General features: G+C 35.9%; 1 protein-coding gene and 1 pseudogene across 1 annotated transcript in view; both read left to right on the top strand.

Annotated features, from left to right (window-relative positions):
* WNK3 (WNK lysine deficient protein kinase 3) overlaps positions 1-26471 on the top strand; it is a 124631-nt gene that overhangs the window by 85067 nt on the left and 13093 nt on the right. The window contains 11 exon segments of the mRNA XM_054565693.1: positions 4491-4555; positions 7647-7794; positions 10794-10910; positions 12367-12522; positions 12604-12655; positions 14242-14379; positions 14738-15663; positions 20024-20255; positions 20665-20795; positions 21337-21959; positions 23994-24244. Coding sequence (XP_054421668.1) covers positions 4491-4555; positions 7647-7794; positions 10794-10910; positions 12367-12522; positions 12604-12655; positions 14242-14379; positions 14738-15663; positions 20024-20255; positions 20665-20795; positions 21337-21959; positions 23994-24244 — 2839 coding nt within the window.
* Positions 264-723, top strand: LOC129064552 (40S ribosomal protein S18-like; annotated as a pseudogene).

Here is a 26471-nt window from a genome sequence, read left to right as displayed (position 1 = left end):
AAACAATAAAATATAATTTAAAAAAAGACCAATGAAACTAGGAGCTGTTTATTTGAAAAGATAAACAAGATTGATAAGCCTTTAACCAGGCTCATCAAGTAAAAAAGAGAGGGGACCCAAATGAAATTAGAAATGAAAGAAGAGAGGTAACAACTGATATCACAGAAATACAAAGGTTTGTAAGAAAATATGATGAACAACTATGTACTAAGAAATTGGACAACTTCAGCTCTTCCACAGGAGACCTACACACCTCTACAGCCATGTTTCTAGTGATTCCTGAGAAGTTCGAGCACATTTTGCGAGTACTCAATGCCAATATTGATGGGCGATGGAAAATCACCTTTGCCATCACTGCAATTAACGGTGTGGGGCAAAGATAATGCTCGTGTGGTGTTGAGGAAAGCAGACATCAACCTCACCAAGAGGACAGGAGAATTTACAGAGGATGAGATGCAATGGGTGATTACTATTATGCAGAGCCCACGTCAATACAAGGTTCCAGACTGGTTCTTGAACAGACAGAAGGATGTGAAAGATGGGAAATACAGCCAGGTCCTGGCCAATGGCCTGGACAACAAGCTTTGTGAAGACCTGGAGTGGCTGAAGAAAATTCGCACCCACAGAGGCTTGTGCCACTTCTGGGGTCTTTGTGTTTGAGGCCAGCACACCAAGACCACAGGCAGCCAGGGTTGCAGTGTGGGTGTGTCCAAGAAGAAATAAATCTGTAGTCCTTGTCTGTCAGTAAATAGTTTATACACAAAAGAAAGAGAGAGAGAGAGAGAGAGAGAGAGAGAGAAGAGAAGAGAAGAGAAGAGAAGAGAAGAAAAGAAAGAAATTAGACAACTTCAGTGAAATGGATACATTTCTAGCAGTATACAATCTTCCAAAACTGAATCAGGAAGAATCAGAAAACCTGAATAGACAGATAACAACTAATGAAATTAAAGCAGTAATTAAAAAAAATACTCCCAGCAAACAAAAGTCCTGGGCCAGATGGCTTCACAGACGATTTTTACCAATCATTCAGAGAAGAACTAACACCTTTTGAAACTATTCCAAAAAATTTAAGAGGAGTGAAGACTTCCAGACTTTTTTTTATGAGGACAGCAATATCCTAATTCCGAAACCAGATAAAGACACAACAAAGAACGGAAATTATAGGGCAATATCCCTGATGAACATGGATGCTAAAATGCTCAACAAAATATCATCAAATCAGATCCAGCAATACATTAAAAAATCATAAAGTATGATCAAGTGGGATTTATCCTGAAGGTGCAAGGATGGTACAATATTTCCAAATCATGTGATACATCACATAAAGAATATGAAAGACAAATCATTTGATAAAATCCAGCACCCATTTATGATAAAAACTTTGAGGAAATTGGGAATAAAGGAATGATACCTCAACATAATAAAGGCCATAAATGAAAAACCTACAGCCAACATCATAATCAGTTGGCAAAAAGTAAAGGCATCTCCCCTTAAGATCAGGGTCAAGATAGGGATGTCTACTTTAACCACTTTTCATTCAACATAGTACTGGAAGTTCTGACCACAGCAGTCAGACAAGAAGAAGAAATAAGAGGCATCTAAATGGGAGAGGCGGAAGTAAAACTCACAACGCAAATATGATGTACATAGAAAACTAAAGAGTCCACCAAAAATCTACTAGAGGTAATGAATTCAACAAAGTAGCCAGGTACAAAATCAATACTCAAATTGATGGCATTTTTAATACATGATTTTCAATGGTCACATGTTAATGCAGTAAGTATTCATAATTACCTCTTTCCCTGTTCCTGGACAACTAACTAGCTATCAGTTTTTTTCTTTTTTTTTTTTTTTTAGTTTTATTTTTTTATTGGCTTCAGGTGTACATCCTAGTGGTTAGCCAGTCATATGGTTTATATAGTGTTCCCCTCAATATTTCTCATAGCCATCTGTTATCATATATAGTCAATATTATTGACTATAGTCCCTGTGCTTTGTTTTACACCCCCATAACAATTTAGTAACCTACCAGTCTGTACTATTAATCTCTGTGTCTCTTTCACCCAATCCCCCAAATTCCTTCCCCCCTGGCAACTATAAGTCTACTCTGTGTCTATTACTCTGTTTCAATTTTGTTTGTTGATTTATTTTGTTCTTTAGATTCCTCATATAAGTGAAATCATATGATATTTGTCTTTCTCTGACTGACTTATTTCACTGAGCATAATACCATCTAGGTTTATCCATGCTGTCAGAAATGGTAAGATTTTCTTCTTTTTCATAGCCGAGCAATATTTATTATATGTAATATCACAAAAACAGACATAGTCACCATTTACTATGATACTTTGTACTTTTTTCTTTTTTCGTATTTCTTCCAAACTGATGCCAAGGATTGGTAATACTGGATCACAAACATTTTCATGGCACATTCTTTCTTATGTCAGTTTTCTTACTTTGTCCTTTCAAGCATTTATTGGAAGCCTAAAATGTGTTAGGCACTGTGTTAGGAGGCACAGAGAATACAAAGATAAATTATACATAATCCCTGGTGTCAGACGTAAGAGGGACATGATAAAAGACATAACTGAATGGTGATCTGTCTATTGGTTGTTGTGTCCATCTCTGTCCATCCGTTGATACATCTACTATTCATCCTCATATGACTTTCCCTCTGAAGCATGGGAGAACTCATTGCAAACAGGATGCCTTTTACCTGTAAATATTTCTGTATGAGAACAAGGACATTTTCTTAATCCAATACAATGACCAAGTCCAGGTAATTTAACATTAGTATAGTACTATTTAATATGTTCTTCACATTAAAATTCCACCAATTATCCAAATAATGTCCTTAATGGCAACCCCCTCCCGCAATCCAGGATCTAATGGAAGATCATGCATTTCCTTTAGTTGTATTGTTTGTCTTGTTTTGTCCCTTTAAATCTGACACAGTTTCTCAGCTTGTGTCTTTCACAACATTGGTATTTTTGAAAAATGAAGGTCAGCTGTTTTATACAATGTGATTCAGATCATGCATTTTTGTCAGGAATAACATGTTACGTAATATTGTGTTATTTGCACATCATGTCATATTAGGAGGCATGTGATGTCCATTTGTCCCTATATTGCTGGGGTTAAATATGATTACTTGGTTAAGGTTGGGCCTGCCAAGTTCTACTGTAAAGTGATCGTTTTTTGTTTTTGTTTTGTTTTTTGCTTTTGTAATTAATAAACAATCTATGAGGAAATATTTTGAAACTGTAAATATCCTGTTCCTCATGCAACATTTACCCATTAGTTTTATCATCCATCGATGATTTTCTGACTTCTTTAGTCCTTATATTTATTACTTGGCCTTGTACTGGAAGAGCTTTCCTTTTTTGTTTGTATTAGTATGACTTCATGGATTCTTATTTTATTGAATTGGTTATATTCTGTTACTATCATTATTTATTTTCATGCCCAAATTTTGGGCTGTGGGAACCCCTTCAAGCTGGCTTTTGTCTGCCTTTGATATGTTCCCATCATCCTTCGAGCAGTTCTTTACTTTTTGGTATAGCAACATGATCCGGGTTCATCTGTAACTTTCCTTGCCCCAACACCAAAATCAACCATTTCTGTAAGGAACCTTCATCCCTTTTAGTTTAGAAACCAAGATATGAACTAAGGCATAACTTTTTTAGCATCCCCAAGGTGATTTTGTTGGTGTCTGGAACCCACTGTAATAGAGGCTTTTTTATATAGGAGTTCCACCTAGATATTTGCTAAATGGACAGGACTTAAGGAGGAGTTGTAGTAATCCAGGGAGGTGAAGGAGCAGAAGTAGAGTCACAGTATATGGAAAAGTCCAAGTCCTTCAGTGTGGCTTTGAGCAGAGAAGAGGCTAGAGAATGAGGCAGGGAGTAGTAGTTCACTGAGGACTTTTATTTGCCATCCAAAAGAACCTAAATTGTTTTCCAGCAGGGTTCGCATTTGCCTTCTTAGGGGGTTTATACTTTTCTCCTTGAAATCAGTATTCCAGCTCTCCAATACTAACACCCCAAAGGGATAATTGGCAGTAGTTTTGTGAAAAAAGAGAGCAAGAATTATGAGACCACACAATATTTAAAGCTTGTGTCACTGATTTATCTGTTTGTGTAATGGCAGTAACTCTTCCTTTAGGAGTAGTTTTATAACCAGGATTGGAAGCTGAATGTCAGTGTTTTCTGTTGAAAAATAACACGAGCAAAAGCATATAAAACAATGTTCTCTTTTCTTAATGAAAAATGTTAATGAATATGAGTATTGCTATGGTTTATTTTTCTTTATCTTTGGTAGTAAAATCAATAATGAGATTGATATAGACATTCAGTAGTGTAGATGTTCTACCTGGTTTGTGAGGTAATCAAAATGTTATGTCACAAGTATGTTTCCCAAAATAGCAAATTTCATCTTTAGCTTAAAGTTTGCTGTTATCATATCATTTTTTATTTCTATATCATTTACAGCCTACATCCCAACCAGTTGGAGTTGAACAACAAGCAACTCTTCTAAAACCGGATTTAGTTAGAAGGTGAGTATCCTCAAATTTAATACCATGGAAATGATAAGTGCATGTTGAGGTATTTGTATTAATTGGGAACTCATTGTATCTTGACTAGAGAAGATTTTGCATTCTTGTATTTATGTATATGTTCAATAAAAATAGGCATTATTTTTACTTATTTTAATAAAGATCGTATAGATTGTGATATTATTGACCATTTTCTTTTTCTCATTATAACCTTCTGTTCCTAAGAAAAGCTCAGAAGAATTAAAAAAGGAAATAAATAGTGTAGAATAAAATGCTACCTAATCTAAAGAAATAAATTATAACCAGATGTATATATAATTGTGTTATTATTTGGTAGTTATAAACTAATATTTTTCTGTGTTATTCAGATTGGGTAATTCCTGTTGTTCTGTTGTCAAGGTTACTGGTTCTTTCTTGTTTTTATTTATTATGCCCATTCAATGAGTTGTTTTTTAATGATTGTTCTTTATAGTTCTATAATTTCCATTTGGTTCTTTTTTTTAATGTCTTCTATTTGTAATGAGTTTTTTTTCTTTACTTCAAGAGTATTTGTAATTGCTTATTGACATTTTGATGATGGCTGCTTTGAAATCCTTGTCAGTTAATTCCAACATCTGATTCATCTTGGTGTTGGCATCTGTTGACTGTCTTTCCACATTCGAATTGTGATTTTCCTGGTTTTTGATATGACAAGGAATTTTCATTTGTCTTTTGGAGCTTTTGAATACTGTGTTAGAAGACTCTGTATTTAAATATTACAGTTTATCTGGCAGTCACCCTGTTGTAATGATCATTTAGTTTTCAGAGTACTCTGGTTTCTTTGGAACACCTTGCACACCTGGGCCCCACCTCTCTATGGAAGGGTTGAAGAGCACTTCTCTAGGCTTGCTGCCTCAATATAGTTCTCTAAGTTGGTCACATTCTGCTGGTGGAGTTCCCACCAGAGTGAGCAGAGGGGAGAAATGGCTTACCTGAACCATTTTCTCATGCTGGGTTGGGGGTCAAGAGACCACAGGGGGTGGGTTGCCTTTGCCTTTGGACCCAGAGTCTGGACTACCTTCTGTCACTGAGTAATCAGGAGATGCCAAACTATTATCTTTTTCCTTAAGCCCTGGGGATTCCCTAGCCAGTCCGCCTTAACCTTTTCACCCTTTGGTGCCATCCTGTGATTGTCTACTATCACATTTCCATATTTTTTAGTTGTATTTTGAAGAGAGAAACAGGAAGAGATGAATTTCTGCTCTCTTGTCCCAAATCCTAAACTAGTGTTTTAAGATAAATCTGCAATGTGAATGAATGATACAGCCCTACTGACTAGTATTATGTCCCTTTTAACTGTTGAATGTGTTATATGTTATTGCTATTTCTTTGTGTATTAAAAAACTAAGCAATATTAATGCATCTTCTACTACCACTTGTATTTATGAAACATGTTTTTTTCACATGGACATAGAAAAAAATTAGGAGTTATTTTTATCTTTTCTTATATATCTTTATGCAGATACTTCATGAGTTGATTTAGGAGGTCTTTACCTAAAAATTAATTTAAAATATATCTGTTTGGTGCTTATAGATCTTATTTGCTTCAGTTGTATTTATTGAAATAATCTCAAAGTTATTAAAGAACTGAAAAGTGTTCTTGACATGGATAAATTGAAAGTTAGTCTTCCCTTTCATAATCATATTGACTTGAACCTGCAAAATACAACTAGTTACAATTAATCATGTTAAACTTTTTTGACATCATTCATTTTCATTTTTTTAACCAAAATTTTGGTGCGTTTGATTGATAAGGAGGTATGCTCAACCTTATATTTCAAGTATATAACAATGATTCAATATTGTATATATTGTGAAATGATTACCACAATAAATCCGTGCATCACTTCACATAGTTATAGAATTTTTTCCTTGTGATAAGAACTTTTAAGATTTACTCTCTTAGCAACTTGGAAATATACAGCACAGTTTTATTAACTATACTCACCATGCTGCACATTACATCCCCATGACTTATTTCTTTGTTTTGTAACGGGAAGTGTGTACCCTTTTACTCCCTTTACCTATTTTGCCTACCTCCGACCCTCATCCCTCCATCCTCCCACACACTTCTGGCAACCAACAATCTGTTCTCTGTATCTATGAGCTTGGGTTTTGTTTTTGTTTTTAGATTCCACATATAAGTGAGATTGTTTGTATTTGTCTTTCTTTTTTCAGACTTATTTCCCTTAGCATAATGCACTCAACGTCTACCCATGCTGTTGCAAATGCCAAGATATCATTCTTTTTCATGACCGGATATTTCATTGTATAATATATACCATATTTTCTTTATATTATTTCCATTTCTTGTTCTGCCCTCCTGTACTATTTCTGTCTTTCACACCTGGTCTGTCATTGCATAAAAAGGTATATTTTTAGTGAGGATTGATTTCTAGAGGTTTTATTTGAACATCTTAATAAGAAAATTCAAACAAGATAAAATTAATCAAGAGGGTCCTCTGATAAAATTTTCCATAGAGGCCTGTCACTGTCAGTTTTTTTGTCTTCCACTACTGTGAGAAAATGTCTCTCAAACAAATACAATGTAATCTCAGTTTTTTATAACTTACAAAAACAGCTTTAATGAGATACAGTTCACATACCATTAAATTCACCCATTAAAAGTATACAGTTCAGTGACTTTTAGTATATTCAGAGTTGTGAAATCATAAATTAAAATTTTTTTTATTGATTGATTTGAGAGACAGACAGAGATGAGACAAAGAGACATCAATTTGTTGTTCTACTTATTTATGTCAATGGTTGATTCTTACATGTGCCCTGACTGAGGGTCAAACCTGCAACTGTGGAATATCAGGATGATGCTCTAACCAACTGAGCTACTACTTATTTGTTTTTCATAAATTCTGATTTTATAATTTGGAGGTTTTCTTAAAATTTTATCATAATGAAATGACTCTGGCCATGAAGGAATTTCAGATGTTAACTCTGATTTGGGTTAAATATTGGGCTTTGAGAATCACAGAATAATGTCTGCTCTGAGAAACTGAATACAAGTTGCTTTTGCTTTTGCGTTTTTAATTACTAGTTTGCAACATGATGCAGCAGCTGTGAAGGAAAACACCAGTACCTCTGATAACCCAAGTGGAAATGGCAAACAAGATCGGATCAAACAGAGAAGAGCTTCCTGTCCTCGACCAGAGAAAGGGACTAAATTCCAGCTTACTGTTCTTCAGGTCAGTGTGTAAATATGGGTTAAGAGTGTGTGTTGAGGTCTTCGAGGCGGGGAGATGAGGGAGGGGCATTGTTATTGTTAAAGTAGAGTATTGTGAAACTAAATTAACTTTTCCTCCATTAACAATTTTTTCTGATGATAATATTATGTATTAATTCTTAAACTTAGGAAAGGAAGAAAATAAAAATCACTTGTACTCTCAGATACAGTTCCTGTTGATGTTTTAGTTTGGTTCATTTCTTATTTTGTACATATGTGTAGTGTTTTACATTAAGATCATAAGAGTACTAGTAATAGTGAAAACTTATTACATTATTTTGTGGTAGACCCCCCAAACCATATACATTTGTTTTTATCATTTAATCTTTTTAAATTCTTATTTATTGAATCATTATCATTTAATCTCTTAGTAACTTTGTATGGTAGGTGGTAGTATAGTTATCTTTACAAATGAGAATTTAAGGTCATTCAACTACCAAGCCATAATCAGATCTGAATCAAGATCAGACTTTAAAGCCCATATCTCTATCCAATATAGTACAGGTTTCAGATGAATGCAAAACCTTATATATAATTTTATATCCTGCCTTTTAAAAAATTAATATATTACATATACTTACTGTATCATTAATTTTTAAATAACATTTAAAATGGCTCCCTTAGTCCCTTTTATAGACATATAATAATTTAATCATTCCTTCTGTTCTTTATTTAGGTTGTTTCTTTCTTTGTATTTGTCTGCCTCTTTCTTTCAGTCGGTCATTTTTCTAACTTACTTTTTCTCTTCTTGTCTGTCTGTTTCTCTATCTCCATTTCTGCAACAAACACCCTTGAGCACATATCTTTATACCTATCCCTGATTTTTCCTTATGTTAGATTTCTAGAAGTAGAATTAGTGGGTCAAAGAGTATGAAGATTACGTGTTGCTAGATCACTGTCCAGAAAGGTTGGACCAGTTTACATTTCCCTTAGCAGTATATTTTCTTTTGATTTAAAGAGTCCATTTGTGTGAGATTAAGAAAATTTTGGAAATGAATGACAAAATTTAGATTTTTGCATTGCAGATAGCTTTAGTGACTATTATAATTTTTTTTTTTTTTGCCTTTTTAGGAGAGTTGTGTTCTCTTTTCTTCCTCACAGGTCACATTTGTAACTTACTTTTTGCTGAGTAATTTGAGACTTAGATTTGTCATAGAGTGGTTATGTAGGCAGTATTTCAGCAAGGGAAAAACAGTCTTTTTAGATTCTCGGCAACTTAAACCATTTTCCCCATGTAATGTATGTTCCCTGTACTGTTTGCAATGAGAAGACAATGATTGACTCTTTTGAAAAATTTTGTCATTAAATTTATAGGGGTGACATTGGTTAATAAAATTATATTGGTTTAAGGTGTACAACTCTATAATACATCATTTGTATATTGCTTTGTGTGTTCACCTAAAGTCAGATCTCCTTCCATCACAATGTATTTAACCCCCTTTACCCCTTACTACCTACCCCCGCCCACTTTCCCTTTGGTAACCACCATACTGTTGTCTCTATCTAGGAGTTATTGTTTGTTCGTTTGTTGCTTTTAGATTTTTACCCCACATATGGGGGAAATCATATGGTTCTTGACTTTTTTTATGTTAGTTATTCCACTTAGCATGATATTATATGTTGTCACAAAATGCAGTATTTCATCTTTTCTTATGGCTGAGTAGTATTTCATTGTCTCTATGTACCACATCTTCATCCAGTCTTTTATTGGGGTACACATCACTTGTTTCCATGTCTTGGCCACCGTGAATAATGCTGCAATGAACATAGGGGTACATATACCTATGTAAATAAATGTTTCCAAATTTTTGGGGTAGGTACTCATAAGATGCCATAGCTCTATTACTAATTTTTTGGAGGAATTTCCATACTGTTTTCCATTGTTGCTGTGCTAGTTCACATTCCCACTAGCAGTGAATGAGGGTTCCTTTTTTTCCACAACCTCTCCAACACTTGTTACTACTTTCCTTGTTGATCATAGCCATTCTAACAGGTGTGAGGTGGTAGCTCATTATAGTTTTGATTGGCATTTCCCTTATAGCTAGTGAAATTGAACATCTTTTCATGTATCTGTTGACCATTTGTATGTCTTCTTGGGAGAGAAGTTTCTGTTAAGGCCCTCTGCCCGTTTTTTAATTGGGTTGTTTGTTGAGTTTTATGAGCTCTTTATATATTTTGAATATTAACCCCTTATTGGAGGTATTGCTTGCAAATACATTCTTACAGTCAGCTGGTTTCCTTTTTGTTTTTGTTGATGGTGTCTTTTGCTATGCAGAAACTTTTTAGTTTGAAATACTCCCATTCATTTATTTTTGCTTTTATTTCACTTGCCTCTGAAGTCAAAGTCATAGGGTCCTCTCTAAGATCAAGGTCCATAAGTTTAATACCTATGTTTTCCTCTGTGTAATTTATTGTTTCAGGTCTTATATGTATATCTTTGATCCATTTTGAGTCAATTTTTGTTTATGGTGACAAGCTGCAGTCTAGTTTAATTCTTTTTTTATGTGGCTTTTCCATTTTTCCTAGCACCATTTATTGAAGAAGCTTTCTTTTCTCTGTTGTATGTTTTTAGCTTATTTGTCAAAAAGTATTTGCCCATATACATGTGGGTTTATTTCTGGTCTCTCGATTCTATTCTATTGGTCTCTGTGTCTGTTTTGTTTTCCCCAGTACCATGTTGTATAGATTATTGTCAATTTGTAGTATAATTTGAAGTCAGGGAGTGTGATAGCTCCAGCCTTGTTCTTTTTACTCAAGATCGTTTTGGCTATTTGGGGTCATTTGTGGTTCCATACAAATCTGGTGATCTTTTTTATTCTATTTCCTTAAAAAATGCCAGTAGGATTTTTGACTGGAACACATTAAATCTGTATTTTTGTTAGTTAAGATGGCTCTTTTAACTATGTTGATTATTCCAGTAATGATTGATTCTTAATCTGGTGGTGAAATGTTTGTGCCTAGGTGTCAACCTCTGGAGACAACATGGTAGAGTGTCAACTGGAGACACACAATAACAAGATGGTCACCTTCAAGTTTGATGTTGATGGTGATGCACCAGAGGATATTGTAGACTATATGGTAAGTACAATAAAACTAAATCAGTTTCCTTTTAGTGTTTGCTCTTTTTTTCATTCTAACTCTTTCCCCCATTTATTCAAAGCCATCTTCTTTTTAGGGCTTTTTTTTTTTTAAAGATTGTACAGGACTAAATTGGTTATGGTCAAGATGAAGTCAGTGTACCTTCTCCAGTTTCAGTATATTTATCTGCAAAATATGAAGCTGTTTCATTAGAGATGTTTTTGGTCAGTGGTTTTTATCCCTGGATGCGTGTTAAAATTACCTGAAGAACTTCTAAAAAACAATTCCCTAAGCCCTTAATTAAATCAGACTCTTTGGACATGAGGCCTAAGCATCTATCATTTGTAAAGTTCCCCAGGTAATTCTAATGTGTTAGCTGCTGATAGAACATCTTGTATCTAGGTATTTAAGTAATATTCATTATTTCATTCAGTTTTCATATTTCTTTGAATTGTTAGGCTTAAGGTAGAATTTTCCACTTTTAAAAAATAGGGATAGGTTAGGGTGGCAGGAAGAGTAGGTGTATTTTTTTTTATTTTACTTTAGAGAGAGAGGGAAACATCGATTTGTTGTTATACTTATTTATGAATCCATTGGTTGCTTCTTGTATGTGGCCTGACCAGGGATCAAACCTGCAACCATGGCATATCGAAACAATGCTCCAACCATCTGAGCTACATGGCCAGGGCCATAATGATTTTGTTCCTGCCAGTTTTATTTAGAGATACATTTTTTCTGTCCAAGCAATATTCAATATTTTAAAGATTAAACATTTTAGCCCTTGCTGGTATGGCTTAGTGGATTCAGCACCGGCCTGCAAAACAAAAGGTCTCTGGTTCGATTCCCAGTCTAGGGCACATGCCTGGGTTACGGGCCAGGTCCCCAGTTGGGGATGCACTAGAGGCAACCACACATTGATGCTTCTCTCCCTGTCTTTCTCCCTCCCTTCCTTCCCCTCTCTCTAAAAAATAAATAATCTCTTTTAAAACCCCTAGATTAAAAAAAAACTAAATATTTTGTCAGGTCTGCTTCTTGTCTGACATAGTATTTTCTGAATTGTCTCCAGTCCATTCTTTATCATCTTTAGAGATGCTTCATTTTGTGATTTGTGATTTAAAAGCTTTTGGGTTTGGACATCTAGTTTTAAGCATAAACATTACTTCAGTTATATTTTTCATGAGAAACAATTAATAGAATGCCAGATTGTTTTTAAAATAGTGGCTTCTTATAGGTAATGCAAACCTGACAAATGTCAGTGGTCTGAAAATAGAAAGACTAATTTAATATGTTATGTTGCTTTCTATTGCTGGTTTTTGTTCATTCTCTTGTGGCACTGGGAGATATATATTTCATTTTAATGTATTTTTCTTCAGGGTTGACACCATTGGTACAATATTATTATTTTGACGAAACTAAATTCACTCTTGTAAATAGACTTACTTTTATTTTTGGGCAGGTTGAAGATAACTTTGTGCTGGAAAGTGAGAAAGACAAATTTGTAGAAGAATTAAGGGCTATCATAGGTCAAGCCCAGGAGATTCTTCATGTCCACTGTTCTGCAGAAAAAGCAACTGGAGTTGACTCTGTTACTGTGGAGCCCAACAGTAGCCAAGTAAGATCAATTGTTTAGCAAATAGGTGTTCTGGGATATGTATCAGGAACTTCTTCATTTATCTATTCATTTTTAATTCAGACAGGATCATCTGAACAAGTACAGATAAATTCTGCATCCACTCAAACCAGCAGTAAGTATATTTAATAAAATTTACCACTTGGCATTTGAATTGAGACATTTGGAAACTTGAATTTACACATCTTCATTTGCAAAGGTGTTAGCCAATAAAGGAATTTGATAAATTGTTAACGTAGGTTTTCTCGCCCCCTTAAAGGACTTTTATAGCCTAGGAGAAAGTATAGACAAAGTAAAACCATTCTCTAAATTTTCTTCAGGTGTTTGTTCTTTATCTGATTAATTTATTTCTGAGTTGCTGCATGGTATGTTACCTGAAAAGCAGTCAGAGTACTGATGTAGCTTTAATGGCTTTACTGTTTGAACTTGAGTGGTAAGTTTTTTTTTTTTTTACCCCTGATAGGAAATGGACAGAAACATTTTTTTTTCTATCCTCACCCAAGGACATGCTTATTGATTTTAGAGAGAGATAAGAAGGTAGGGAGGGAGGCAGAGAAAGACAGACAGACAGACAGACATTGATGTGAGAAAGAAACATCAATCAGTTGCCTCTCATAGGTGTCCTGACTGAGAACTAAACCCACAAACCAGGCAAGTGCCCTGACTGGGGATTGAATCTGCAGTTGTTTGTTTGTTTGTTTGTTTGTTTTTTAAAGCTTATGAGATCATGCCCCAGCCAACGGAGCCACACTGGACAGGGTGGACAGAAATATTAACTAAGATTATTATGTTCTAAGTTTGCCTCATGTTCTAATAGTCATTGGTATTGTGATTTTATTCCACCAGCTATATGTTTCTCCTTGCTCTGATCACTAAGTTTTGTAAGTCAGGTACCAGAGAAACACCTAAGGACTAAAAATGGGGTCCTCTGTTTCTTTCTGATGACTTTCTCTCTCCATTCTTCTCAGCTCTGGTCATAGATATATTTAGAGTATCTGGGAGAGGGAGGAGAGACATAGACAGATGAGGACCTCTGAAGGAATTTTAACAACATGAAGAAGCAACAGGTGGTGTGGGAGTCATGGAACCAGATACCATTACCCTGAAATGTAATTTGTGTTGCAATGCCAGGGTCTTCCTCTATGTTCTTTTTTCTCATTAGCAGGAGTCTGAGCACATATCTGACTGACAAGCTATGGTATCTTTTAAAGGAGAATTACTTATTTGAATAAGTTTACAATGCAGGAATAAAGATGTAGGGGCTTATTTTACTTAATTTTTTAAGTTGTCATACAGTAAAATTGACTTTTTTCTTTTGGTGTGCAGTTCTGTACAATTTAATACTCATGTAGATTTCTGTAGGCATCACCATAATCGGCATATAGAACAAGAAATGCAGGTCTTAATGTTAATGTGCTTTCCATTTTTTCCCCCTAAAAGTGCCTTGCTTCTAACTCCTATTGATATAATGTTTGTGTTCATAGAATCTAAAATCCTCCTTTAACGACATCTTATGCTTACTTAGTTCTTCAGAGTATTTGTCAGGATTGCAGGCATGCTCTTAATAAATTACACACATCCTAGTGCTGTTGGAAATGGAGATAAAAGAGAAATTGGTGGTTTAACCTGATTTCTTTAGTCAATAAGGTAAACATACTGACAGTTGCTTAGCATATTCCATTTTGCTAATTCTTTCTACAGATGAACCTGTTCCTCAATCATCCCCAGTTGGTCGGTGGCGATTTTGTATCAATCAAACAATACGAAACCGTGAGGCTCAATCTCCTCCTTCTCTTCAGCAGTCCATGTCTACAGTTCCTGGGCTATATCCACTTTCTAGTAAGCATTTATTCCCTGCCACCTTTATCCAAAGTTGGAGAATAGGGCTGCAAAATATGGACCATACTTCAACTTGTTTATGTGGGTATTTTGTGCGCATGAGAATTTTCATAAGCACTTTTCAAGATGTTAATACCAGGGTGTAACTTAGACCATTTTTATTTAATATTTATGTAAAAAAGGAAAAGACTTTTTTTTTCCTTGACAGCTTGAATTCTGTGCATTTTGAGTCTTACAGAAGTACTTTCACATAAGTTCTCATTTGCCCCTTGCTTTTCCTGTCCCCTTTGGGTTTGGGTAGTAGTGCATGCTTTGTACTTACCAATACATGCTTATCCATTCTTTGTTATTGTTCCAGGTCCAAGAAAAATAAATGATAAGGAAATATCACAGGACACACTGCTTACTCTAGAAAATAATCCATGCCAGCATGTACATTTTACCTCCAACTCAGAACACAAGGATGTAGTTGATGGTAAGATTTCTGAATGTGCCAGTGTAGAAACTAGGCAGCCAGCTGTACTTTATCAAGTGGAAGATGACAGGCATATAGCAGTACCTGTTGCCAGTAGTTCCACTTATACTGCTATTTCAGTTCCTACAGTTCCAGCTGAATGTGAGGGGCTCACCAACCAAGCAGGAATATTTCTACCTGTGTATCCATGTCACCAACCTGCCAGTCAGCCTAATGTACTTATGGCACCTGCTGGCGAGTCAACTCATATTGCTGGTAACTCTCTTAGAACTTCAGCATTTGTGTCTGATCAGAAGCAGCAGCCAACCATAGATGCAGAGTTTATATCCCAAGAAGGAGAAACCACAGTGAACACTGAAGCAAGTTCTCCTAAGATGGTCATTTCCACTCAGACCACCAGCCTTGAACCAACTACCTTTCTACCCACTACTGTCCTGGAATCAGATGGGGAAAGACCTCCAAAAATGGAGTTTGCAGATAACCGAATTAAAACTCTGGATGAAAAATTAAGAAACTTGCTCTATCAGGAGCATAGCATAACTAACATCTATCCTGAGAGCCAGAAGGATACCCAAAGCATAGACTCTCCTTTTTCTTCCTGTGCTGAAGATACAGTCTCATGTCCAGTGCCAGAAGTCATAGCCATCAGTCACTGTGGAATTCATGACACTCCTGCACAGTCCCCTAATTTTCAGCAGACAGGCTCTAAGATTCTGTCCAATGTGGCTGCCAGTCAGCCTGCTATCATATCAGTGTTCAAAAGGGACCTGAATGTGATAACTTCTGTACCCAGCGAATTATGTTTACATGTAAGTATACTTTTTTCTAACCAATTCCTTATCCTTACGCTTTTCAAGAAATGCATTCTTTTCTAAAGTTTTGTTATTTGGAATGAGGCTGTGTATGCCACAAGATTCTGATGTCACAGGTGTTTAAGGAGGCCCTGACTCAGGTGCAAATGCACCGAACTTCTCAATAAAGATGGTAGAACTTATCTTTGGTAAGAGAACCCTCTGGTGAATTAGCTAGGAACTTGCGAGCAATGTCTATTTTTGTATTAATGACAAGAACAGGACTAATTTATAGATTTAGTTTTAGTGGGTACAAAGAACTTACTTTTATATTTTATTTATTTTTATTAAAAAACTTTATTTTTAGCCCTGGCTGGTGTGGCTCAGTGGATTGAGTGCCAGCCTGCAAACCGAGAGGTTGCAGGTTCAATTCCCAGTCAGGGCACATGCCTGGATTGCAAGCCTGGTCTCCAGTTGTGGGTATGCAGGAGGCAACCATGTATCTCAAACATTGCTGTTTCTCTCTCTTCCTTTCTTCCTCTCTCTCTAAAAGTAAATAAATAAAATATTTTTAAAAAATTTTTAAAAACTTAACTTATATTTAGAGAGAAGGGGGAAGGGAGAAAGGAAGGGAGACAAACATCAATATGAGAGAGAAACATCAATTAGTTGCCTCTCATATGTGCCCTAACCTGGTGTGGAACTGGCAACCTTTTGCTTTGCAGGATGACACCCCACCAACTGAATCACACCAGTCAGAGATGGAAGAGTGTACTCTTAAATTTCCACTTAAAACTGCTTGTTATTATTTTTCTCTTTAAGAATATTATGGTTTTAATTTAATCTTGATATTTTGTTGAGTTGTGCAATTGAAACCTATATGTTTTGTAATGTCACCCCAATAAATTCAATTTTAAAAACCCCACTAAACTATATAGTTTAAATGAGTTAACTTTAGAGTATGTGAAACATGTATCAATAAAACTATTTTATGTGAAAAATGTCTTTAATTTGCTTCACACATGATTAAGTACATATGATAGGATCATTTTGAGTTAATTTTTGTATATTTTATGAGATAAGGGTCCACTTTCCTTATCTTGTATATGGCTATCCAGTTGTTCCAGCACCACTTGTTATTCTTTGCTGTTGTTATAAATGGAATTGTTTTGTTAATTTTCTTTTTAGATTTTTCATTGCTAGTATATAGAAATACAACTGATTTTTTTTTTTTAGTTTTAAGTTGTATCCTGCTACTTTACTGGGTTTCTTTATTATCTCTAAGAGCTTTTGGTGTATTATTTTGGATTTTCTATATACTATATAAGATCATATCATCTATGAATAGTAGTAGTTTTATTTCTTCATTTCCTGTTTTTCTTATCTATTAACTTTTCATTTTATGCTTTCCTTCTCTGTCCCTTTTGGTTTTTGTAGTGGAAGAATTTCTCATTTTTTAAAGTTGTTTCCAATATCCTATTCAGCTATTTTTTATGCCGGTGATTATGTTTTTAATTTCTAGTAACTATAATTCATTCTTTTTCTTATGGATGTCATATATTCACACATCTCTTGAAGATATTAAAGTCTTATTCTATGTTATTAATGGTATGTCCTTTGCTATTCTGTTTGTTGAGTTTAGTGGAGTTCTTTTTTATTGTACTGATTTCCTGTGTTTGGTGATTCTTAGTTTCATGCTCATCTTTTCTTTTTCCCCCATAAGATTTCTTGTTCTTTGCACTGTAAATAATATATGTAGTTACTGTAGCCTTCCTCCAGTAATTTCAAGGAAGGCATGTGACATGGTTCCTGGCATTGGATTGCACCTTGTCTGTAATGCTGCCTGGAGCGTGGCCCAGTAGCTAGTCTTCAAAGGTAGAAGAGCTTCCCCTTCCTCCTGGATGTTATCCCCTCCCTACATTGCTGGCCTTTGTCTTGGCCACAGACATTTTCATCTTACTACTCTTACTTGGGAGCAGATACCGCTGCTGTCTTTTGTTTTCTATGAAGGTGGGGAGGGAAGGACCTCAACTGTCTGGCTGTTCCTTCTTTGGTACCCAAGCAGTTCACTCTTCCATTCAGTGAATATCTACTGAGCAGTGAATAAGTCAAGATCTGTTTTTGTGGAGCTCACGTTCTAGTGGGGGAAGATAGACCCTAAAAATATAAAGTAACTGAAGTACAGGGCTATGATAAAAAGACTAGGGGATTACTTTATATACAGTGGTCAAGAAAGGACTTGTATGTGGTGGTGACATTCACAGTTGGAGACCTGTTCAGGGAACCAAAATAAAGCCAATATGTAGAAGGGTGTTACGGTATGATGTTAAAGAGGCAGTAGGAGACAGATCATGTACAACTTTCTAAGCATTCTAGCCAACCACTGATCCTTTTGGTTGGTCAGGACTCTCTCCTGCTGCCCATATCTGCCACTCAAACTGTAGCATTTTGAAACAGTTCCTGCATGTGTCATAGGCTGTGTTTTCCTCATTTAATTACATATGTATAAGTCTACGTCTCTTTTTTGTGTCATGTCTATGGATTTGAATTGGTAAAGGATGCTAGAACTTGTGTTGAACTTATTGATATAGGTATTACTTATGAAAAATCTTTCTGTATTTCAGTGGGACCAATGTAACACTTTCTAAATTGTACCATTATTGATAATATTTTTCCTCTTCATGAAGGTAGTATTATTACTATTCAAAAATGGGACTTTGGAAAATAAAAACTGATTGTTCAGAATTTTATTTTCAATAATTGCTGATCTACCCTAAGTATCAATAGTCCTTACCCAAGACTGTAGTATACTTGGTGTCGCTTAGGCTGTCTTCCTTCAGAGAAATGATAAGTCCTATTCCTTGGTGTTTAAATATTCTTTTTTTTTAAAAAATCATTTATTTATTTTTAGAGAGAGGAGAAGGGAGAAAGGAAGAAAAGTAGAGAAACATCAATATGTGGGAGAAACAGCTATGAGTTGCCTCTCGCACTCCCCCAGCTGGGGACCTGGCCCGCAATCCAGGCACATACCATGACTGGGAATCGAACAAGCAACCCTTTGGTTCACAGGCTGGTGCTCAATCCACTGAGCCACACCAGGCAGGGCTTAAATACTCTTAACTTTCTAGATTAGTAGTGACCATTCTCATGTTTCCTAAAGTATTTTTGATTGTATATATTAAATTTTTATATTACCTATTATAGGGAATTTATTTCTAAAGTGCTCATTTAGAATACAACAGTTAATTCTGCCTTTTTTAGTGGAAGGATAGGAGGACAAGAAGAGGGGGGAGTGACCAGAGCATTACTGGTTTCTGCAATTAGAAGCTACCTTCACAGGTACAGGAGTGCCCGTGAGTGCAGTGCTGTAGAAAGGCAAAAGGACCAGGCGCAATCAGGGGGAAGACCAGACTTTCTTAGGCTGACCCCTGGGTTGAGGGAGCAGGGGAGTCATCCTTGTTACTGATACCACCCAACATATTTTTTCTTCCAAGTCTTTCCTATGAGAATTTACACATACCAAAAACATACAGTGCCTGACTGCAAAGCATATATGTGGTCTGTACACACTGAGGTATACAATACGAACACTTTTTAAAGCATCCCATATTACTGTTTATAGTTATTCAGTGCATGACTAGAAACTATGAGGAAGAGCAATTTTGAAAAAGTTCAGTGAGATGTGCAAAGGATACATAGGATGTGTAATGGTCACTCTCCAATCCCAGAGCCCAGCGAGTGGCAGGAACACAGTACCCAGGGCCCAAAGTGGGGACCCCCCTAAAAAAAAGAAGAGGGAAGTGTGATTTTATTGCCAGCCATGACCTGATGTTAACGATTTTTAGAGTGTGAATTTGAAATAATTGGAATAATTTTGAGGTCCATTGTAAATTTCTGTGTGCTTACATAAAGAAACTTGATTTGTTAATATTTCCCTGTACATCTAAATGTATAGTCATCTTGTTTTTCTATGTTGTCATTTATGTCAGGCATCTTTAACTCCCTTAAATAACAAGCATAAATATAAGTTTTCAGTTTGAGTATAGGGCTTCAGCAACCTTTTTTAGAAAATTGGTGCATGCGAAGTAAATAATTTTAATTTTTCAAATTTGCTATAGGAAAATATTCTAAGGTAGAAGGTTAATATTCTGTTCTTTTATTTATCTGAAATCTAAATATTTTTAAAGTAAGGGGAAAACTTAATTCCTATAAGTGAATACTTCAGATTGAATCTGAAATTGTATTATAATGCAAGTATACATAGCATTTTATTTTTAATTGCTGATTAGTCTATACAGGAAATTGCAGTGGTCTAAACAACTGCTATACCTTACCTAATTTATTGTCATTTTGGTTTTTCTCTTTCTGTCCCCATTAGGAGATGTCCTCAGATGCTTCACCTCCAGGGGATCCAGAGGCCTGTCCTGCTGATGTGTCAAGAGGTGGAGCCATTCGTCTGCAGACAGGAGGTGGATATTTTGGCCTAAGCTTTACTTGTCCTAGTCTCAAAAATCCTATTAGCAAGAAATCCTGGACTCGCAAATTAAAAAGCTGGGCATACAGGCTACGGCAGTCAACCAGCTTTTTCAAGAGATCAAAAGTCCGTCAAGGTAGTGTGCTTACAGTCAGGGACATAGACTAGGTAACATCACTTTTCATTTACTTCTGTTTTGTTTTTTGGGTTTTTTTGTTGTTGTTCATACACAAATCTTGTCACTATTTCCACATAGCCCATGTATGTGACACATCCCATAAATGTCATTGCCATTTTTATTTTTCCTTTTATAAATAATTTGTTTTTACAGTTATTCATTTCATATAGATACTAAGTCTCGGGATAAATCTTGCAATGTCTCATTTAGAGTTAGGGGCTTCTATAATGTTGCTTATTACATTAACAGTTTTTAATTGTCTAGTCAGAGTTCAGCTTTTTCTACTTTTCTTCATTTTTGGTAATGTAAACAAATTTAGTCTTAAACAATTTTCTCTTTTCTGCTTACAATTTGGCAAAACTTGCAGTGGAAACAGAAGATATGAGATCAGCAGTTGCTCCTGATCCCATTCCTCTGACAGGAGAGTCTACAGCTGATACTAGGGCTTTGAGTAGATGTAAAGCAATGAGTGGACCATTTCAGCGGGGTCGGTTCCAGGTTTGTGTTTTTGGTTGAATCCTTATCTACAGGGGCATTAGAACAGGTTAACAGCATTGAAGACATTGGTCTGTAGATGATACTTATTTTAAATGTAGAGCATTCTCATATTTAATTTGCATCCCCTTACCTTCTGAAGCCACCCAGTAAAGGTGTCTAAAGAAATGGGGATTTTAGTAGCTAGAAGAGAGGGCAGAAATGGATCATAACTTTCTGTGGGAGGTTGGGTCATCTTTTTTATAAATACAATTTCATCTTTTTTATAAATATAATTTCATGTCTTGTAGAATCTTGGCATCTTTAATTGTGGAATTTTCTTAAATGTAAGCAATATGAAGCCAACTCTCTTTATCCAAGCGGACCAATTGAAAGATTTCGAATATGGGGAGTAAAGATGGGATTTTAAAGTTTTGTTATTATCTATATGTGTACATCACAAGCAGAACATCCACTGTCTGTGCCATATATTAATATGGAATTTCTTTGTGGGTTTACTGTTTAGTTAGGTGGAGCCAGCCACTTTTGCCTTTTTGTATCTCAGGTTATTACAGTTCCTCAGCAACAGTCAGTGAAAGTGGCATCTTTTGGGATAGAACACAGACCAGCCTTCACTGAAATGACAAGCCATTCTAGTGAAGAAACTCTAGCCTCTACTGAAGCAGCAAAGGTTCAGTTGGTAGAAATGGAACCTGCCACACACAATCCACAAACTTTATTTTCTCCTCAGAAGTTACAAACTCTTCATGAAACCTTTAAGGAAGATAAAAGAATTCCTAAACAAGGCGACGACTTCTCATCTTTCAGCATTGCTTGTGAGACTGATGTATCTTCAGTAACCCCAGAAAAGGAACTGGAAGAAAATTCAGCCACAGGAAGTAGCATGCAGTCTGGATCTGATCTGTGGTCTAAAGAGAAAGAAAGACTTACTGTTGGGAAACAGCCTAGCTCTGATAGTGAATTTTCAGCCTCTCTTGCTGGCAGAGGGCATTCAGTGGCAAAACCTTGTCCAGAGAGTGATCAGTGCTTACCATTCCATGAAGAAAAAGCCTATGCTCAAAGACAGAGCTCACTTTTCTATTCGCCATCTTCCCCAATGAGCAGTGATGATGAATCAGAAATAGAGGATGAGGACTTAAAGGTGGAACTTCAAAGATTACGAGAAAAGTAAGAACAGTTTCTCTTTTGTCACCTGTCTAGTTGCCCTGGGTTTTATAGAAGTAGGTGTTTGATTGTTAGCTAATTTAGGACTGGTGACATTTTAATGACTGAAAACTTTTCTATGATTCAAAACTACCAAGATAGCGTCAGATCCAGTAGGTTATGAAATCAGTCCCACAAGACTGCTGCCCCTTAGATGCCAATCACAAATCCAGGTAGCATTACGTATGCTTCTGACTAGCCTGTTATAAATTGGAGGTTCCCACAGATCTTTCCTCAGTTTGATTAATTGCTAGTGACTTACACAACTCAGGAAACCAGTTTACTTAGTAGACTTACAGGTTTATTGTAAGAGGATATAACTCAAGAACAGCCAGATGACAAGGTATAAGGGACGGGGCATGGAACTTCCTTGCCCTCTCATGAGTTCCACTCACCTGCCCACCTCTATGTGTTCACCAACCTGGAAGCTCTCCGAACCTCGTAATTCAGGAATTTTTATGGAAGCTTCATCTTGATAGGTATGGTTGATTAAATCCATTTGTGATTAATTCAATCTTCCAACCTCTGCTTTTATCAGGGGTGGAAGAGAAGGGGCTGAAAATTCCCACCTTGTAATCACTTGGATGGTTCTTCTGGCAACCAACCCTGATCCTTAGGGGCTTTTCCAAAAGTCACTCATTAACCTAGACTCCAGTGTGAGGTTGTACATCATCTCTTGTTATAAATGACAAGACACTCCTTTCCCATTTATCACTCTGGACCTATTTCAGGAACTGTAGTTATTTGAGGACAAAAAATCAAATAACATAACAAAAGATTCTCCTATTGCTCTTATCACTTAGGAAATTGCAAGAGTTTTAGGAGCTGTGTGCCAGTAAAAGGGAAAAAGGACCATGTATATATATTTTTTAAATTATAAATCATAAAATCACAACCTTAAAAAAATCACAAAAAACAACCTCCTATTTCTTGTGTCCTAATCTTATTTTTCAGAGGCAACCACAATGGACTGTTTAGGTGTATGTATATTGCCTGTAATTTTTCTGTGTATTTACAAATACATAGTTTTTGCTTTTGACAAAAATAAGATCATAATATACATGTTATTCTAGTTTTTTTGACTTAACATTGTCACATATATATGTGTGTTAGCACAAATAATCTTTATTCCATACACTAAAATTGCATGTAGCCATTTAAAGTTTGTTTACTCTCTCCTTAATAGACATTTTAGTTTTATCCCATGTTTTGCTTATGTAAACAATGTTGAAGTGAACATCCTCATTTTTAACATATTTATGCAACTATTTTTATAGTATCAGTACCTAAAAGTAGAATTGCTGGGTTAAAAGATGTTCACATTTTAAATTAATAAATATTGCTAAAATTGTCGTCAAATACCATTATACCATTTTGCACACCAAACAAAAATATATGAAAGCGTCTATTTTCTACTTTTTAACAGCATTGGACTGGATATTATTGATCCATTCAGTTTTATTACAATCAGATTAATTACTTTTTAAAAATTGTATTCTCATAATTAAGATTGTGCATCAGCTCATATTCATTGACTATTGGTATTTCATCTCCTTTGGAGTCACCTTTCCGTATAATTTCCCCTCTTTTCTATAAGGTTGTTTTTCTTACTGATTTTTAAGGTAGTTATATATTCTAAGTATTAACCCTTTACTATATGATGCAAATACTTCCTGTTTATACCTGCAGTATATAATAAAGAGACAGTTAATATTATCAATGCTATGTGACTTTAAATTTTGTTTTCCTGTCTTTCACTATATTGAAGTTTTAGGAATTTGTTCCTGTCATTTTGTTGACCTTTTTCTTTTATGTCTGACCAATTTAATGGTATGCTTAAGAAGACATTTCCCATTTTAAAATTGTTGGGAAAATTCTATATGTCCACATTCTTAACCTAAATTCCATGTTAAATTTTACTTGTACTGGGGTAGTATTTTTAGCTCATCTGTGTGGTACCAGTACCGTTAAAAAGATTTCTGCATCATTTTTATTTAGACATATTCAGGAGGTGGTAAATCTTCAAACCCAGCAGAATAAGGAGCTGCAGGATCTCTATGATCGCCTTCGAGCAATTAAAAATAGCAAAATCCAGTCCTCAGAGATTGCCCTTCCACCTGTATCACCGCCACGTAGACCAAGATCTTTCAAAAGCAAACTTCGAAGCCGCCCCCAGTCCTTGACACATGTGGACAGTGGTGCAGTTGCTACAGGTAAATCTATCTGGAAAGTGATTTTTTTAAAAAATGGTCAAAGATCACCAAAATTAGAAAAATAATGATAATATATTTTTATTAAGCTAAGATGGTTTCAAGATGTATACACATTCTGAGAGTCTTTTATACCTTTTTTGGTGGTGGTCTTTTATGAAATAATGGTGAGGATAGATGAGAGGTTTTTGAGAGCAGATAAGTGTGTTTCATGTTTTTATTTGGAAAATAAATACCTGAAGGCCCAATTTCAATCACCAGAATAATTATGAAATTTTAGCAAAATGAGAACTGCTGGTCTAACATTTAGAGTTTGTTGAAGAGTTTGTCGTTAACAAAGATAATCCTAAAAATATAGTTTGGTATAAGATCTTTGTTATTTATTAGAATATTAGAAAACATACCTTTTTTTTTTTTTTACAAAAAGATCAGTCTCTACTTAACTAATTAAGACATGGTTAATTAACTCAGACTTCCTTGGTTACATGTGCAAAGTCAAGGTGGGGGTTGAAGATGAACTGTAAGGTTATATATGAAACTTCAACAGAATTTGTGATAGGCGGAAGAATCATCCCCCACAGAGATATCTGTGTATGGATCCATGGAACCTGTGACTGTGTTCATGTACATGGCAAAGGGGAATTAAGGTTATAGATGGGATTAAGAGTGCTAATCAGTCCTGGCTGGTGTGGCTCAGTGGACTAGTGCTGGCCTGTGAGCCAAAAGGTCACTGGCTTGATTCCCAGTCAGGGCATGTGCCTGGGTTGCAGGCCAGGTCCCCAACAGGGGGCGCACAGAGAGCCAACCACACATTGATGTTTCCCTCTCTTTCTTCCTCCTTTCCCCTCTCTCAAAAAATAAATGAATAAAATCTTTTTAAAATTTAAAAAAAGAGTGCCAGTCAATGGAGTTTGAAATAGGGAGATTTTCCTGGCTTATCACAAGGGTCCTTTAAAGTAGAAGAGGGAAACAGAAGAGAGTGTTGGAGAGAAGATGTGAGGAGGAAAGCAGTGTCAGAGAGATGGAATACTGCTGGCTTTGAAGGTGGAGGAAGAGGGCCACAAACTGAAGAATGTGGACAACTCCTAGAAGCTGGAAAAGGCCTGGAAAGAGATCTCTAAAGCTCCCAGAAGGACAATGCAATCCTGCCAACACCTTGATTGTAGCCCAGTAAGACCCATGTCAGACTTCTAACCTACAGAACTATAAAATTAAAATTTTGAGTTGTTTTAAGCCACTAATCTGTGGTAATCAGTTACAGCAACAATAAGAAATGAACACAGAACTCAAAAACAGAAAGTGTACTTTGATGATCCACAAAAAAAGATCGAACTGAAAAATAGAATTGAGGGCACCTTTGGAGGTTTAATAGCAAAAGCATATGGACGTTCTATCTGATGTTCTACAGTGGATTGCTATACTTTATTTTATTCTGTTTTGTTCCCAAATGACTTGCTCATTTTATGTAGTTTCTGTTCTTCAGCACTTTGAATTTCAGGTGGCTTTGGGTCGTTATGATTCCAAAGCATTCTTTCACTTTCAGGTCACTGCTTAACTGGCCTTTGTCAGATTCCAGATATAGAAAATTTGACTGACCCTGCTCATCTTTTTCGTTCCGTGATCACTCTTCTCCAGTCAGTTCTTTCTTGTGTCTCAGCCTACAGTAGGGATGCTAGCAACTAGGAATGCCTGAGGACACTCACCTGGGCCCATGTTGCTTGTAGGAAGCCCATCCAGGCATTTGCCCCTACTGGAGCCTATGTTGTGGGTTAGCCAGCTCTTGTGTTTCTTAGTATGATTGCAAGACACACCTCAGCAACAATAGTCAGGGAATGTTGAAAAACAAAGGTCATTATTCACAGGTCCTGAAGGGTACACCACGGAAGAGGTGGAGCGGGGAGAGAGCTCAAGCAGACCTGTGGTTCTGCCTTTATTAGGGTCTAAGATGAGGTGCTTAGGGTTTTGCAGGTTCACTCTTCATTGGGGACTTTAAAACATAAGAGTGGGAATTAAAGTACAGGAAGGAAAAGCAGAGTACTCAAATGATCAGATAGCTAGGTCAACCAGGGATTTCTAAAAAAGGTATTTCATGGGTGGTATTTCATTTCATGATATTTTATCTAATTGTGTGGTTGACTGTGTATATTTGACATGGATGTCTTTGAAATGGATGCCTCAGTAATCAGAAGCTTAATGTTCAAGCAATTATACTATACCAGCTCTTTCTAATCAACCATAGCCAAAGGCAAGGGATCTCATTGTTACC

Source organism: Pteronotus mesoamericanus, unplaced genomic scaffold, assembly GCF_021234165.1.
Source record: "Pteronotus mesoamericanus isolate MK-2021 breed Mesoamerican mustached bat unplaced genomic scaffold, CSHL_Meso_final contig_166, whole genome shotgun sequence".
NCBI classification, from domain to species: Eukaryota; Metazoa; Chordata; class Mammalia; order Chiroptera; family Mormoopidae; genus Pteronotus; species Pteronotus mesoamericanus.
Note: the sequence above shows the minus strand (reverse complement) of the source record. Positions and strands in the feature narration are given on the sequence as shown.